General features: G+C 39.2%; 1 protein-coding gene across 1 annotated transcript; it reads right to left on the minus strand.

The window, feature by feature from the left end:
- Nucleotides 1-5,959: 5,959 nt before the first annotated feature.
- On the minus strand, nt 5,960-8,013 carry LOC106093165 (FGFR1 oncogene partner 2 homolog). Its single transcript, XM_013260179.2, has one exon. It carries the CDS (start codon nt 7,822-7,824, stop codon nt 6,781-6,783), a length of 1,044 nt encoding a protein of 347 aa, XP_013115633.1. The 5' UTR covers nt 7,825-8,013; the 3' UTR covers nt 5,960-6,780.
- Between the last annotated feature and the right edge of the window lie 8,918 nt (nt 8,014-16,931).

Raw genomic sequence — 16,931 nt, forward strand, 5'->3', positions numbered from 1 at the left:
ACGGGCCCAAGCCTCAAAAACGGACTTCATATTCGTGTTCATGGGTTCTAACCCGTAAATACAGTTCAGCTCAGCTCAGAAGATAATGCTTCGGCAGCATGTAATTGTGCATACGCACGGGTTGTCAGGTCTGATTTTTTCCCCTTGTTGCTTTACTGGAGAGACAACCAGATCTTGATCAGCGCCCCAAGTCCTGCCGGCAAAATATCAAGATAGCTGAGGTCCTTGTTCTTATTTCTTCATCACAACACTTTCATAGCCACATTTGCATGTGGAGGTGGCGTTCGTCGTCTAGCTCTTATAGGCGGAGCAAGCTCGTACCGGATCGCCATGGGAACATGTGTGATATCCCGCGCCGGGGGAATTTATGGTTGTTGTTGTTGATATAACAGTGTGTTGTACACTAAGGCGGCAGCCCTTGCCGATGAAAGACTCCATCGGGCCAACCTGTTACATACAAGTTTTTTGACATTTAATTGTATTCTCTCATTGATATGAGGGAAGTATCCCCTGTTCCTGAATGGAATGTTCATGTTCATGCAAGGCGGATTTATAAAAGTGTTCTCACACGAACAGCTGTTAACAGCCGGCCAAGTTTGACAGCATTAAGATTTCAGATTTTTGTTTGCATTCTCTTTGTTTTCATCTTCTTTCTCGCATATTCGCATGTACGCACATGTATACATACACACACAAACTTCTTTGAATGTGTTGGCAAAACGTCGATCACCTTGATGGCAAGATGGCGGATTGCACCATATGATTTGTAGTTGCTGTACAAATGAGACCACCTTTAATTGTTGTTGTTGTAGCAGTTTATTGTGTACTATCTTTCGTCTGCTTGATTCTGTTGAGTGTCAAGACCCAGGAACTCCGCGACTAAGATGGGGTGCGTCCACAGGGATCTGGGTCTGAGTCGAGTGGGTCTGGCCGGGCAGTTAAACAGGTGACGTGTATCGTGCGGTCCCTGGTTACAATCGGGACATACATCTTGCACGTCGGCATCAATCCTAGCTCTGTGGGAATTGAGGCGGCTGCATCTGCCGGAACGTAATTGAGCCAGAACCACTCTGGTTTGCCGGGGGAGGTCGATTTCTTTGGGTGCAATGGGTGGCGGTCGTTCTCCAAGGACTACATTCACCCGGTAGCCAATTAACGCGTCTGCTACCGTGTCTGCATGAATGTTGTTCAGACCCGCTTGATATGCCGCTTAATCTAGAGGTTCTCTCTTGTAGCGCTGGACTTCACGCTCTAGATCGTGTAGATCTACCTTAAGGCTTCTGGGCGGTGGGTATCTATCCACAAGATGATGATTTGGATGATTTCTGCGATAACAGCCCAAAAGGTATTGCTTAGACAGCATGTAGTTATGTCTTCGCACTGGTAGGATCTTTGTCTCCTGATGGAGGTGGTCCACATGAGAACTAAGGAGACAGCCCGTCGCAGTTCGGAGGGCGGCATTCTGACAGATCTGAATATTATTCCACTGCGTGTCACAAAGTTGACGTGACCACACTGGCGCTGCATAACTTACCACAGACCGGCCAATTGCTTTGTACGTGGTCAACAAGGTTTCTTTGTCTGCACCCCAAGTGCTGCCAGCGAGTGACTTGAGGACCTTGTTTCTACTTTTGACTTTATTGCAGATTGCTGTGGCATGTGGGGAGAAAGTGTAGGAGCTGTCAAATGTGACGCCAAGTATTTTGGGACACTTGATGGTCGGAATCATTTCTCCATCGACCATCACAGTCAGCTCAGAATTCACCTCACGCGTATTTGTAGTGAACAGTGTGGCTGAAGATTTGGTGGCGGATATCTTCAGATTTCTTGCAGCGAAATATGAGGCAAGCTCGTTGAGGTAGACGTTCAACCTATCGCAGATGTCATCAACTTTTAATTGTTTCGCCATGATGTTCATGTATTTAGTAATTGCTAGAAAATAGATTGTTGGAATGACTCACATTTACAACAAATAATAGTTGGTACCATGACATAATTACCAGGTAGTGTACTGTAAAGAGCGGAGTACAATTTTTTCTCGCGAAGTACACTATCTGTCAAAGTGTTTTGGTATTGTTTTAGTAATGGAATGTTCATGGGTAAATTTGCATGTTGGACTTAAGCCCAAAAAGGAGGTATTTCACTATTAACCGCGCACGCTATTGGATTAAAATTTATTACCTACTATGTTCATGAACTCGAGACGCACCCATCAACGACTTGAAGATTCAGAATACTGGGATAGGTAAAGATCCTAGTATTGAATCATTAGGCAGTGCAGCGACAGGAGTCTCAATGCAACCCAACGAACAGGGAGCCGATGATGGTACCATCACCCACTCCCAAGAAAGATTTCGAAGACTAAGATAGGCAAAGATCCTAGTATTGAAGCATCAAGCAATACAGGGAATGGAAACCCAATACAGCCTAACGAACTGGGACCCGACAATGAAACCATTACCGACTTTATAAAGAGTCGAAAGACTAGACTAGGCAAAGAACCTAAAACTATGACATCAGGCAGTGCAGTGAGAGGAAAGTCAATGCAGTCTAAAGAACAGGGAGCAGACGATGAGATCAACACCTACTCCAAAGATGCCCATTTACTGGAGGACCAATGATTGAAGTAATCCAAGTAAACCTCCACCGGAGCGAGATTGGTACACACCCTCTGATGGAAAAATGAGTAAGGGCAAGATTCATATTGTCTTAATTCAGGAGCTATGGACTACCCGGAACAAAATTTCTGAACTGAACCATATCAACTAAAAATTATTCTATGCTAACACTGGTACTCGGCCGAGGACCTGCGTTATTTGTCGTAAAAATTTTAATTATATATTTTCCTTAGAATTGTGAACGTGGGATGCGACAGGGAGGCAGTGGAGCATACATGGCATCACTTTATCTGCCTTTCGACTCTCCGACACCGCCATCCACGTCGGCTGGTGAGGAAAGCAAAACAGACAGGAAACGAGGTATTAATAGGGTGCGATGCGAAATCTCATCACATTTCGTGGGATAGTACCAACACTAATAAGCGGGGCCAAGCCCTCGCAGAATTCTTGAATACAACGACCTAATAACACTTACTATTGGTAACACCGCTACCTTTGTTAATAGGATTAGGGAGGAAGTATTAGTTGTGACGATATGTTCGAAAAATCTAATCGATGAGGTTTAGGATTGGAGGGTCCCCATGGAACACTATTTCTCTGACCATCGTTATATTAGATTTAGAATAGCACGGCCAGCGCCGAATCCGATAAGTTTCCGGAATAAGTTGAAATCAAACTGGACAAAATTCGGAAGGTTACTCAGAAGAAGACATAGGCAAGATAATTTAGATTGTCCAAGCATAGAAGACATTGTCGAAAATGTCAACAGGATAACGACTGCACCGGTGGGGTCATTTGAAGATAGTGGGAAAGGAAATCAGCTCAAGAAAAACTCTAAATGACCGGGGAGATTCGCAATACTGGGAAAGTGGTCCGCAGAGCATGTCGTAAAAAAACGGAAGTTTATTGGGATGTGTATTACACACGGCTCAAGAAATACAATAAGATTACCAGAGCAGAAAAAGGTGCCTCCTGGAAGCTTTTCTGCGAACCGGTCGATAGCGTTAATGACCCCGCCAAGATAAAAAAGTTTCTCTCAAAAACCCATGTCCAAACTGAAACTTTAGTAGTCGACATGGGAGTGAGAGCAGAGACAACGGAGGACATGTTGACGCTTTTGATGATCCAATATTTTCACAGCGTGCTTAGGAATTGCATATCCTCCGAAAGCCTGGCAGGAGGCAAGGATGGGGGACACCAAAGACCTACAGACCCATAAGCCTTACGTCCTTTCTACTCAAAACCATGGAACGTATTGTGAACACCATGATAAAGGTAGGACATCCAGCGAACTGCTCAAATACAAACAGCATGCCTATGTCAAGGGAAGGTCGGTGGAGACTGCCCTGCACGAGGTTGTGCATAAAATAGAAGAATTCTTCGATGCCAAAACGTACACACTGGCGGTATGCATTGACATCGAGCGGCTTTTAACAATGTTCGGACCAACACTAAACCAATCCGTAGGCTAGTACCGGGTGGACCCGGTGCTTAGAGAGTGGATAAACCATATGCTAAGGAACAGGTAGATAAATTGTGTGTCCCATGGCATAAATATAAGGGTGAGAGTAGCACAAGGCACGCCATGACCTATTACGGATACTGACTGAGGAAGGATATGCACCCGTCTGCTACGCAGACCATTTTTAATACTATCCGAACGAGCTATGCAGAAGGGCCGAAAGGCATATGACTGGGCTAGACCCAGAGTTCTCAATGTTAACCCAGAGAAGACTGAAATATGCCTGTTCACGAGGAAGACGAAGTTGGGCCAATTTAACGCACCACGTTTCCTCAATAAGACGATTTCGATATCTGACAAGGTCAAATACTTAGTTGTGATCTTGGACAGGAAACTGAATTGGAAGTGTCACATTCAGGAGCGTACTGAGAAGACTCACAGATGTTGGGCACTACGTAGACGGGCCGTAGGCACGAAATGGGATATGAATCCGAGGATAGTCCACTGGCTCTACAGGAGTATGATTTGACCAATAGTTAATTACGCCTCAGTAATTTGGTGGACTGCTATGCAGAAAAAGTGCAACATAAAGACCATACAACAGGTTCAGAGAACATGATGTCTTTGCCGAGGAAGAGCGATGAGGACCACGCCCACTAGGTACTGGAGACTATTCTAGATATCCGATCCATTGACATACAGATTAAGTGTGAGGCAGCCACTGTGGCTATGAGACTAAAGGCGATGGTAGAATGGATTGAGAATGGGGCAGCTCATACTATACCCTGGAAGGAAGGGAAGAGGTTTCCGATCGGATATATGAGATGAACCTTGAAGTCGAGTACGAGGCACTGCTGCCATCGGCACAGTCCTAGATTGACGGAACCCTAGTATTGCCATCTGGAAGATGTTACACGTATGGATCAAAGCTAGAGGACAGAGTGAGCCTGGGGTTTGAGAACCCAGGGACTGAGATCTGTTTTAGAATACCTGACCATAATACGGTCCTGCAGGCGGAGATTCGGGCGATCACGGTGTGGTGCTAACGCGAGGATGTCGAGTGTAAATATCTTTACCGACAGTAAAATTGTCATAAGGGCAATAAAAACCAGGACGGTGAGATCACGATGGCAAAATCCGCATCGTTTGAGTGCCGGGCCATAACGGAGTAAGGAGAAATGAAAGGGCAGACGATTTGGCGGTAAAGGCCAGAGGGCTGCTGTCAATAAACTGGGTTAACCCGTTAACTTTCGGGTCGACGCAGTCCGAGTTAAGGGAGTGGGCGACGAATGCGTATGCAACATTGTGGAACAGCGAAAATGCTATGGGGGGATCCAGATCGTGAGAAGACGAGGCTATTACTGAAAGGAAATAAGAAGGAGGTCAGTATAGCTATTGGTACATGACGGGACACAGGACTACGAGCTCACTTATATTAAATCGGTGCGGCAAGTGATTGCATGTGTAGGGCATGCGGGGAAGATGATGAGACGTTGGAGCATTTCATTGTCCGGCATTCGCGTCTAACAGATACCGGCACTTAGGTGGAGACACAATACCAGACATGATCCAACTTAGGGGAATGGTATTGAAAACAATTAAGAATTTTGTAAGTAGCACGGAATTCCTAAGTTAAATTTTTCTTTTTAGAGGTTACTTTATAGTATTTAGAGCGCCCAACAAGCCGATTACTGGCTTAGCTGTATGTCCATAGTGGCATGGGGCTGATTAATATCTGCACCATCTTTTCAACCTAACCTAACCTAACGATGTTCATGTTTGTGAATTATTTTTAATGAGAACATTTAATCATTCGAATATGCCATATTTGTTGAATGGTACAAAATATTTTTTTTTATGAAATAAAATACGAAAACAATCCAGTTTATTGTATACATACATATATGAACTATTTTTTTGTTTTATTATAATATACATTCTACAAGTGTTATATGGGTGACATTAGAATGTTTATGTGTTGTCTTTGCTTCGCAAATTAACTGAACTCTACATGTTCATATATTTATTTATTGGTATATAAGTAATGCTTTAGGTGTTATTTATTAATCGTTAACCATTGAATGTAGTTAACAGAATTTAGATTTACATTCCCTGTTATTAGAATGGTGTATTTGAACAGAAGAGAGATTGGGGGCCAAAAAAGTAGATCAGTACTGATCAGGCGTTAGTATTCTCCGTAGCAGATTTAGTTACTTATTCATACACATGTACTAGTACATATGTCGATATCAGTTTGTTCGGTTCGGTTTCTTTCTTAATTAATTTAAATAAATAGATAAATATATCTTTGTGAACTTTGTGTATGTTATTAGGTAGGTGTTGAGTAATAAGTAATGTTAAATACATGTGCTTGTGTGGAGTATAAAATATGAAGAATTTGTTAGTGGGTCGTGATTGCGATGTGACGATAGAAATGACAATGAGGTGTTTGTGAGCTGGGTTTCATGTTAAAAGACAACTAGTTTAAGTATAAAAATATTTTAATATTTTTTCTAATTAATGTGTTTAATTGAATTTACAATGTTGAAAAGTAGTATGTGAGGATGTTAGTAAACGCAACGGAAATAAAAATAGGTATTGGTAAGGATATAATAATGTTTGGTGTAACAATTTCTCAATCTTCATGTAGACAAAAATTAATGTCATTTCGTTTCTTAATTAACGAGAAGTCACACAGCATCATGTTGCACTGGCTGCGGCTACGCTATTGGTATTCGAATTAGAGGGCAGAGTTTTAGTAATAGTGTTTGAAGCATTGTTGATTGTGTTAGCTTCCATGCCAGCAGAAGCATTTGGATTGTTGTGGTCCACAGCGTTGGTGGTGGATGACAATTTGTTTTCCTCAGTTGAGGCAGTGGCAGCAACGACAACTGTTGTAGTCGTTGAATGCACTGCGTCTATGGCAGGTGTCACATTATTATTTTCACCTACATCCCCAATCGGATGTGAACTGAGCAATGCCGCATTATCCGTATTCAAATTTTCCGTATTTGTGCCGTGTATAGCCAAATTTGGCGACGTCGATCTTGTATCCAATTGAATAACCGAATTGTTATTTGCATTCTCGATTGAGGCTCCCGATAGAGAAAGTTCATCGGCAGAGTCATCCGCTCCATATTCTGTTTGTACGCCCTTTTCTTCCAACAAATGTTCATTTATGCGTATGGGCCGGCTATATGTTCCGAATTGTTTCGATATTTGCAGCAATTCCCGTAGCGTCTTATTTTCCAATCGCAATCGTGTAATCAACTCCAAATCGCAGTCGTCGTCAATAGAAGCAGCTCTTTGCATTACAGCGGCCATCTCATTGATCTTCTCCCTTTGCTCGCGAATAATTTTCCACAATTTTTCATTGTAAACTTCCTTGAAATTCAATTTGCTTTCTAAAACCTTGCTGCTGGTGTGTTCTCTGTACTTCTGCATGATCAAATCCATAGCTCTTTCGTAATCCTCAATACAGACCTTCAGCTCTCGGTTTTCCTTGAGTATTTCAGAGCTGTTGGCATTCTGCTGCTGAATGCGATTAACCATCTCCACATTCGACTTATTATTTGCAATTCGATTAAGTGAATCCATTTCGTCTTGAAATTGGCGCAGACTTTCAACGTAGCGATTATTACCTTCGGCCTCCACAAGTAGGGCACTACTCAGGGCGTCCAATTCTTTTACTCGACTCGCCATTCTCTGGGCATCCATAATAAGTTGTCCAACCGTTATGGCCATATTTTAAGTATTTTTGTTATATCGTTTTTCCTATGCAATTGCGATGATCGCTCTACAGTATCTACTTTTTCTATCAATCTTGTTTTCGACAATTTTGTTTTTAAACTATAAATGAAACTTAATTGAATCCACTTTTTCAAGAGAACAAAAGATACACGAAATGACAGTTCATATCGCCCAGTCTCTAGTTCTAGTGACATTGGTTAAGGGTTGCCGATGCTCATAACTCTATCTATGTCGTGTCATCCAAGGTACACTCATTTGATATTAAGTGGTTTCACCGAATTATGGTGCAACTAAAGCAGGGTATTCTGTTCAGCTTCCGGAATAGTTGCGAAAATCGCTAACAATATATCACCTTTTTTAAGCATAATTACATGAAATATCTAATACTAGCACATTCGTTGTTGTTGTAGCAGTGTATTGAACACCGAGCCGGTAGCTCTTGCCGATGAAGGATTCCATCGGGTCAATCTGGTACATACAACCGGCTGTGCACCATGGTACAATTAAGAGGTATTGTCATTAGCACAACAACAAAAGGCTACACCCAACAAAGCTACCTTGAGTGGCAAATGCCGTAAGTTGAAATGACAAAGTGATTTCAGAAATAAACCTTGTTTTACAACAAGGCGGATTTAAAAAGGTGATCTGACGCGAACAGCTGTTAACAGCCGGCCGGGTTTGACGGTATTAAGATGTCAGATTTTTTTTGTTTGCATTCTCTTTGTTGTTATCTTCTTTCTCGCATATTCTCCGCTTATGTACGCACCAAATTTGTTTGCGTGGGTTGGTAAAACGACGGTCAGCTTGATGGCAAGATGGCCAATTGCACAATATGATTGGTGGTTGTTGTTCAAATGAGACCACATTTAATTGTTTCGCCATGGCTTTACAACTTATCTTCTTCAAATAAGTTTTAAAGTACGTTTACATTGGCCACTAAATCTGGATTCAAGAATTGTGTATGGTTGCGAGTGATATGCACATTCAGGTATACGCTTGTGTATGTCACTTAAATCCCCAAAAAACGCAGTGGAAACGGATAGGACTTATTTTTTGATTTAGTTAAATTCAGATTTAAAAAATGTCAATGTAATCATGCTTTTTTTCTTTTCGAGTTTTTTCTTTACCTTTTTATTCCTTTAAGATTTAGTTAACGATTTTGCTTTACTTGTGTAAAGGGTGGTACCATGACATAATTACCAGGCAGTGTACCGTAAACAGCTGAGTACAATTTTTTCTTGCGAAGTGCACTAAACGTCAACGAGTTGTGGTTGTGTGTGTATTATAATAACATACACAAAATCAGAGTTGCACTAATCACTGATTTTGGCACATAGTGCACTCAATAGATATAAATTAATATATCCTAAGTGGTACTACGTTCGCTTTTCGCGGTGAAAATCCATATAAAAAAGTGAAAACATTGCTGAAATGGTATAATTTCATCATTACGGCTGGTATATATTCGCTTTTTGCGATATTTTTCGCCGATTACATTTTTTAGATAATAGACTTTAAGGCAGAAAAACTGACTGATTTCATTCCCTCATTACTTAAGGCAAAATTTTAATAGTTGTTACTTTATCATTGTTTTTGAAAAACATGGTTTTCAAAGGTGAAAAATTAACATAGTACCAGCTATAACTTGTTTTTTCAACTATTGGAAATTTGACATTTAGCGTCGCCCAAGAAAAGCACAATCACAGTCGCTATGAAACACACGCAAAAAAACGCTATCACTGAGGACCTCATTGTAACTTAACATATGTGGTAAATTATTATTTATGTTTATGTTTTTACTATAAAGTTAAATGCATTATTTATTGAAGAAGTATGGAAACACCAATAACTTGCGCCCTATGAAGATGTTAAGGTGCATAGAATAATATGATTATAATAAGGGAATAAAGTAAGATAAAAATATGTTTGTTTAAATTTAAAATGTTTGGTTAAATTTAAAATGTACTTCCGATTCTTCAAAATCAGTTGATGTCAATACAATGTTAAAACAACTGCCAGGATTAAACAAAAATAGTCCAAAACTCCGTTACCAGCAAAACAAAAGACACCACAACGACTTCAAACAAAATCTCTTTATCCGTGACTTATCCAACAAACACAAAATCAGCATTTTAAGGTACGTATATTATTTGCTTCATTACGACATTTCATTTTATATGTCTAGTGTTGGAAATGTCCAGGTGTATTCTTAAGGCGGTAGTATCTGCCTTGTACTTCTCTAATACATCCGCCAGCTCGTATACTGCACCTTCTTTATAGAGAGTGCGGACATTCCAGGTGCAGGAAAATGGATTTTTTCATAATCCACAAGCTGTGGACGCGACGGTAGGTTTTAGCTAAGCTTCCCGTGATAACGATGGACACCACAGAGGTTAGAGCTCGAAGTTCCAGCCGGTGTGGTGTTCATAGTTATCGCGTGTCGACCGGGTTTGCTATCACACCTGTATGTATGTTATTTTCGTATGACCTAAAAATTTGAGCAACAGCTGAATTTTTTATGAAATCATAAATTTGTGAAAACATTTTAATTTGGGGTTACTTTCATTTGACTGACAACAAAAACAGTTGATTTCTTTATTTTTTTGTCTGAAGGAATAGAGCACGCTCTATTACATGTGCTATTTTGAAATGTGTTGAAGAGTTATTTATGTTTCTTTAGAAACAAACTCACCTTATTAGAGCAAATGAATTTAATAGTTTTGTTGCGTTCAAGTCCAACTTTCGTAGATTGATCACTTGTCGTTGATATAAAAGAAAAATACACAAAATATTAAAATAAAAATTTTGGAAAGTTATAATCTAAAACCCCACACTCCACTCACATTTGCTCGACTTCAGCTTTTGGCTTTTGTGACAATGACAAAGCTTCGCTAACAATGTTGAGCGAGAACAACAGGCATCTTTATATGAAAACCATCAAAACTTATATAAGAATCATGTTTTATTTTAAAATACATGCTATTTCATCTATTGCCTTTCATAATTGCTCGGCAGAATTATTTATTTTGTAATTAATAATGAAACATATGTTTATTTGACTGTTACCAATGCTGCATTTTTACGAAAAAAGAGTTTTTAATGCCCAAAATCACTAAAGCTTCCAAAACAGCATCTCTGTTTTACTGTGTGATAAAACGGATTCCTGAATTTTTTCACTTAAAAGAGCGTAGGACCACCATTAAGTGATTAATGTCTAGACAACGTAAATAGTTTATTTTTATGAATCTTCGACTGTAGTGAAACCATATATTATGCTCAATAATTAGGTATCCTAGCACAGCTATGGTATTATACAAATCTTAACTTGTTTTTAATTTCTTTAGACATTGATCGCCAACCACAGGCATTGCTTAAAATCATGTTTGATATTTACCCATACATAAATATTTTTCTTACCCCTAACATTTATTTACCCAGGATTCACTGAACTCTCCTTGGTTGTTTGTCTACATATGTTATTTATTTAAATTTAAAGTTGAATTTGCATTTATCTAAACGTTTAAATTTTTAAATAAAAAATTTAGAAAACTACAAAAAATTTCGCATTTTATAAAAAAAAAATATTAAAGAAATAAAAAGAACAAGTAAAAAGGCGTTAAGTTCGGCCGGGCCGAACTTTGGATACCCACCACCTCGGGTATATATGTAAACCACCTTTCATCAAAATTCGGTGTAAATTTCATACCTTATACTCATATACCTCATACCGATCTGAACTATATACGAAACGGATGTCGAAAAGCCGAACATAAGTTACTGTGCCAAATTTCAGTGAAATCGGATTATAAATGCGCCTTTTATGGGGCTAAGACTTTAAATCGAGATATCGGTCTACATTGCAGCTATATCCAAATCTGGACCGATTTGGGCCAAGTTGGATAAACATGTCGAGGAGCCTAACACAAGGCACTGTCCCAAATTTCGGCACTGTCCCAAAATCATAAATCATGAAATCGGTCTATATGGCAGCTATATCCAAATCTGAACCGATCTGGACCAAATTGAAGAAATATGTCAAAGGGCCTAACACAACTCACTGTCCCAAATTTCAGCAAAATGGGATAATGAATGTGGCTTTTATGGGCCTTACATCATAAATCGGAGGATCGATCTATATGGCAGCTATATCCAAATCTAGACCGATCTGAGCCAAATTAACGAAGGATGTCGACGGGCCTTACACAATTCACTGTCCTGAATTTCATCAAAATCGGATAATAAATGTGGCTTTTGTGGGCCTTAGACCCTAAACCGGAGGATCGGTCTATATGGCAGCTATATCCAAATCTGAACCGATCTGGGCGAATTTAGCGAAGGAAGTCGAAGGGCCTATGACAACTCACTGTCACAAATTTCAGCAAAATCGGATAATAAATGTGGCTTTTATGGGCCTAAGACCCTAAATCGGAGGATCGGTCTATATTGCAGCTATATCCAAATCTGGACCGATCTGAGCCAAATTGGCGAAGGATGTCGAAGGACCTAACACAACTCACTGCCCCAAATTTCAACAAAATCGGATAATAAATGTGGCTTTTATGGGCCTAAAACCCTAAATCGGCGGATCGGTCTATATGGGGGCTATATCAAGATATAGTCCGATATAGCCCATTTTCGAACTTAACCTGCTTATGGACAAAAAAAGAATCTGTGCAAAATTTCAGCTCAATATCTATATTTTTAAAAACTGTAGTGTGATTTCAACAGACAGACGGACGGACATGTCTAGATCGTCTTAGATTTTTACGCTGATCAAGAATATATATACTTTATAGGGTCGGAAATGGATATTTCGATGTGTTGCAAACGGAATGACAAAATGAATATACCCCATCCTTCGGTGTTGGGTATAAAAATGCGTAGGTGCCCTTTGCACAGCAGGCAAGACCGCAAAACAAATGGACCGATTTTAGTGTGCCGAAAGATTTGGTCAGCCTGCAGGAATGGAGCGAGTTGTGTGCTATTAAACTGGAAGCCACAAATTTTATTTGCGGTTACCATTTCTTTCCAGATGACGTTGTTTTATTTAACAATAGAAAAGTACTATTACAAAAAGCGAAGCCTTATTTTGTCTTGGTCATGAAGCCCGATTGTTTACAAGAGCAAGATGTCCCATTGCAAGTTGCAAGGGAACTTACTCATATTAATATTTTATACTTTATTTAGATTGGAATTTAGCGAACTGATTTGGAAGTATCACATTCCGGAGCGTACAGATAAGGCTCACGGATGTTGGACACTATGTAGACGGGCCGTAGGATCGAAATGGGGCAAGAATCCGATAATAGTCCACTGGTTTTACAGGAACGTGATGTGTCCGATCGGATACCTGAGATGAACCTTGAAGTCTAGTGCGAGGCACTGCTGCCATCGGCACAGTTTTGGATTGACGGAAGATAATGCTACACGGATGTATCAAAGCTGGAGGACAGAGTGGGTCTGGGGTTTACATTGAGAACCCAGGGACTGAGATCCCTTTTCCGTAGTCGAATGTTCATGGGCAAAATTTGCAATTTGACCATATTACGGTATTGCAGGCGGAGATCCCGGCGATCACGGAATGCGTGAAGTGCTGTGGTGCTAACGCGAGGACGTCTCGTGTGAACATCTTTACCGACAGTAAAATTGCCATAAGAGCAATAACCACCAGGAGGGTAAGTTCACGAACAGTCTTGCAGTGTAAGAAGGAGATTAACGCCTTCTCTGAGGATGGCAAAATCCGCATCGATTTTGTGCCAGGCCATAACAGAGTAAGGGGAAGTCAAAGGGCAGACGATTTGGCGAGTTAAGTCGACCATTGACTGGCTTCAACTTAACTCGGTCGAAGCAGTCCGAGTTAAGGGAGTGGGCGACGGATGCGCATGCAACATTGTGGAACAGCGAAACGGTCGGTAGAACGGCGAAAATCCGTTGGAGGATCCATATCGTGAGAAGACGAGGCTATTACTGAAAGGAAGCAAGAAGGAGGTCAGTATAGCTATTGGTATCATAACGGGACACATAGGACTACGAGCTCACTTATGTAAAATCGGTACGGCAAGTGACAGCATGTGTAGGGCATGCGGGGAAGATGATGAGACTTTGGAGCATTTCCTTTGTCACTGCCTGGCTTTCACGTCTAATAGAAACCAGCACTTAGGTGGAGGCACAATACCAGACATGAACCAATTTAGGGGAGTGGCATGAAAAACAATTAAGGTTTTTGTAAGTAGCACGGAATTCCTAACTTAAAATGTACTTTTTAGTGGTTACTTTATAGTATTTAGAGCGCAAAATAAGCCGATTACTGGCTTAGGTGTAAGTCCATATTGGCATGGGGCGGATTAATATCTGCCCCCTTTTTTCAACCTAACCTAGATTGGAATTTCCTTCATTGGAGGAATCTGGAATTGAATGAAATATCAAGTTTGTGTAGTGAGATAAATTAATAAGTTAATATTAAAGATTTTTAATTTTAGAGAATTAATTGTAATGAAAGATACAATGGATGATAGTTTGGAATATCCTTGCGAAGCTATTTCACAATCGAGTACGATGCGACGTGAAATTGGGACACAGACTGAGTAAGAGTCGTTTGACATAGGCCTCTTATATATGAGTATTGCCTTGTTGTAATCACATTTGTAAGTGAAGATGGCAATCCCCGCCAGGCTACTATAGGTGAGCAAGCTAGTAGTGATGACCACAATATTGCAGCGCAAAGTTTCAGCCTGTGTGGCACTCATAGCTACCCCGTGGCTTAAATGTTGACTGTGGTGAGGGTATTATAACAGTAGTTTTTGTAATATATTGAATTTGAAAACTGTATGTCGGTCGTTGCAGATTCAATTGCATGAATTTTGGATCTAAACATATCCGTCCGTTTAAATGGATGTCCCAACAAAGTCTAAATAGAAACAAGTAAGGAATGCCAAAAGTCGGGCTGTTCAGACTTTATAATTCAGAACATCTACCCTATAAACGAAATTTGGCAATGAGCTTTCATATTCTGTACCGATTTTAATGGACTTTGGCAAAGGTTTTCAGGTGTGTTATAACACAATACTATAAGTGTCATGATATAATTACCAGGTAATGTACCGTTAACAGCTGAGTAAATTTTTTCTCTCGAAATCCACTATCTGTCAACGAGTTTTGGTTGTGTGTGTGGGTGTATTATAGTTAAGAACCATTAGACACAAACAACGAAAAAATGCGCGAACTAGTAACATACTCAAAATCAGAGTTGCACTAATCACTGATTCTGACCGATAGTGCACTCAATATTTTGTTGTTGGACAACTGCCACTCACTTCCTGTAAATGAATATACCTTGTATAAGTGTAAATAGGACGATGTATTGTACATTTGGGACCTATTTCTTAATCCAAAGTGATTTTAATAACATTCACTAAAAATGTCAGAAGAGCTGATATATGCCAATTTTTGTAAGAATCGGTTGGAAAATTACCACATTATTTCAGTTTTATTCAGAATGAGACGAACTTATCGATGGCTTAACATAAAAATTTCCTAACTTAAATTTTTCCGGAAGACAATTATCATATGCAGAATTGCCATGGTGCCAATTTAGTATCAAATTCGACATTTTTCTTCGATGACAATACCACGGAGATGAGTGTGTCACTTTTTTTTGTTGTGCTAGTAAATCCAATATTTTTGGTCCACTTTTCTGTTGTTCTGTGCCACTTCATAAAAATTTTCTTGAATTGCCTATTTTCACTTCAATAACCGTGGCACATATGTTAGCATGTCTGACTACGACTGGGTTCAAATGCTGACGAAATCATCTAAATTGCTCGATGATGAAATGGACGATATTTTTTAATGTCCTAGTGTAGCTTTTCCACAATATGCTAAGATGTGATGTAACATTTGTAGCATATAACGAAATTGTGTGTGGATGATGTTATTGGGAGTATGATCGAAGGGAATGCACGTTTGGTACCAGCCTTATTGCTCGTCGGAGGGGGGGTTCGAAAACCTTCAACATTGCATTACCACTTCGCTACTGATGAATATAAAGTTTACGTGCATTTGTTTTTTGTTAAAAAGGAAAAGAGATAAAAAGTAGTTTAAAAGAAAATAGAGGAAACGGAGGTGTAGATGGGTAATGTAGGTAACTACAGAAACAGGAGGTTTATACAGGATAGTGTTTAGAAACATAGACAGACAGGAAACGGAGGTACAAATGATGTTCTGCAACAAGTTGTTAAGTTGCACACGAGCCCACCCAACCATGGTTGCAACATTCCAAAATAAAACCTACTTTTGTTGCAACCCCAAAAATGCTCCTAACAAACCTTTTCCCTACATTTCTAAGTGGTCAAACAGATAATCTTCGGGTTTACTCAAAGTACATCTTCTCTTTATTGACTAACCTCTTAATACATTCCATTATACTTTAAGCTAGATGAATTTCTATAACGAAGAACCAAAATCTGAAAATTCATATTCTAATAGTAATAAATTTCACAAAAAAAAAATCTTAAATTCCAACAAATAATAAAAAAATATATTTAACACATTATTTGGGAATCTAGGTTTCAATTCGAAGTAACATTATTTTATACTCAATTTAAAATTTAGAAAAAAACTTAAATTCCAAAATTCGTGTTTTTTTTTCTTTTTTTTTAACGATAATCTACTAAAAATAATAAGTTATAACTACGAAAATGAAAGTGTATATATATCTAGATAGCCATAATAATTAGAAATAAAAAAAGTCTTAAATATCGAGCGTTATTTGCTTTACGTAAAAAAAAAAATCAAAATTTAAATAAAGAAAACTTTATCAAAATTTACATAAACAGAGTGATAAAAACAAAACTGAAAACATTGGAAAACAGACCCAAAACATTTCTTAAGCCATAAGAATGATTTGAATTCTGAGTAGATTTGAAAAAAAAATATTGATTTTTGGTTTATGCACTGCTGTTGACTATCAACACGAATCTTTTAGATTATACAGCAACCAAAAGAAAACAAAAGGGTGACCATGTTGCACATCACAAAAACACAAACGTGAGCAAATCTTTATATTATTTTAAAATTCATGCCGACAATTAATCTTGAAATCG

Source organism: Stomoxys calcitrans, chromosome 3 (genome assembly GCF_963082655.1).
Source record: "Stomoxys calcitrans chromosome 3, idStoCalc2.1, whole genome shotgun sequence".
In the NCBI taxonomy this organism is placed as follows: Eukaryota; Metazoa; Arthropoda; class Insecta; order Diptera; family Muscidae; genus Stomoxys; species Stomoxys calcitrans.

What these genes read in the sequence shown, in the direction of transcription:
- LOC106093165 (XM_013260179.2), bottom strand. Translation starts at nt 7,824, where the DNA reads ATGGCCATAACGGTTGGACAACTTATTATGGATGCCCAGAGAATGGCG.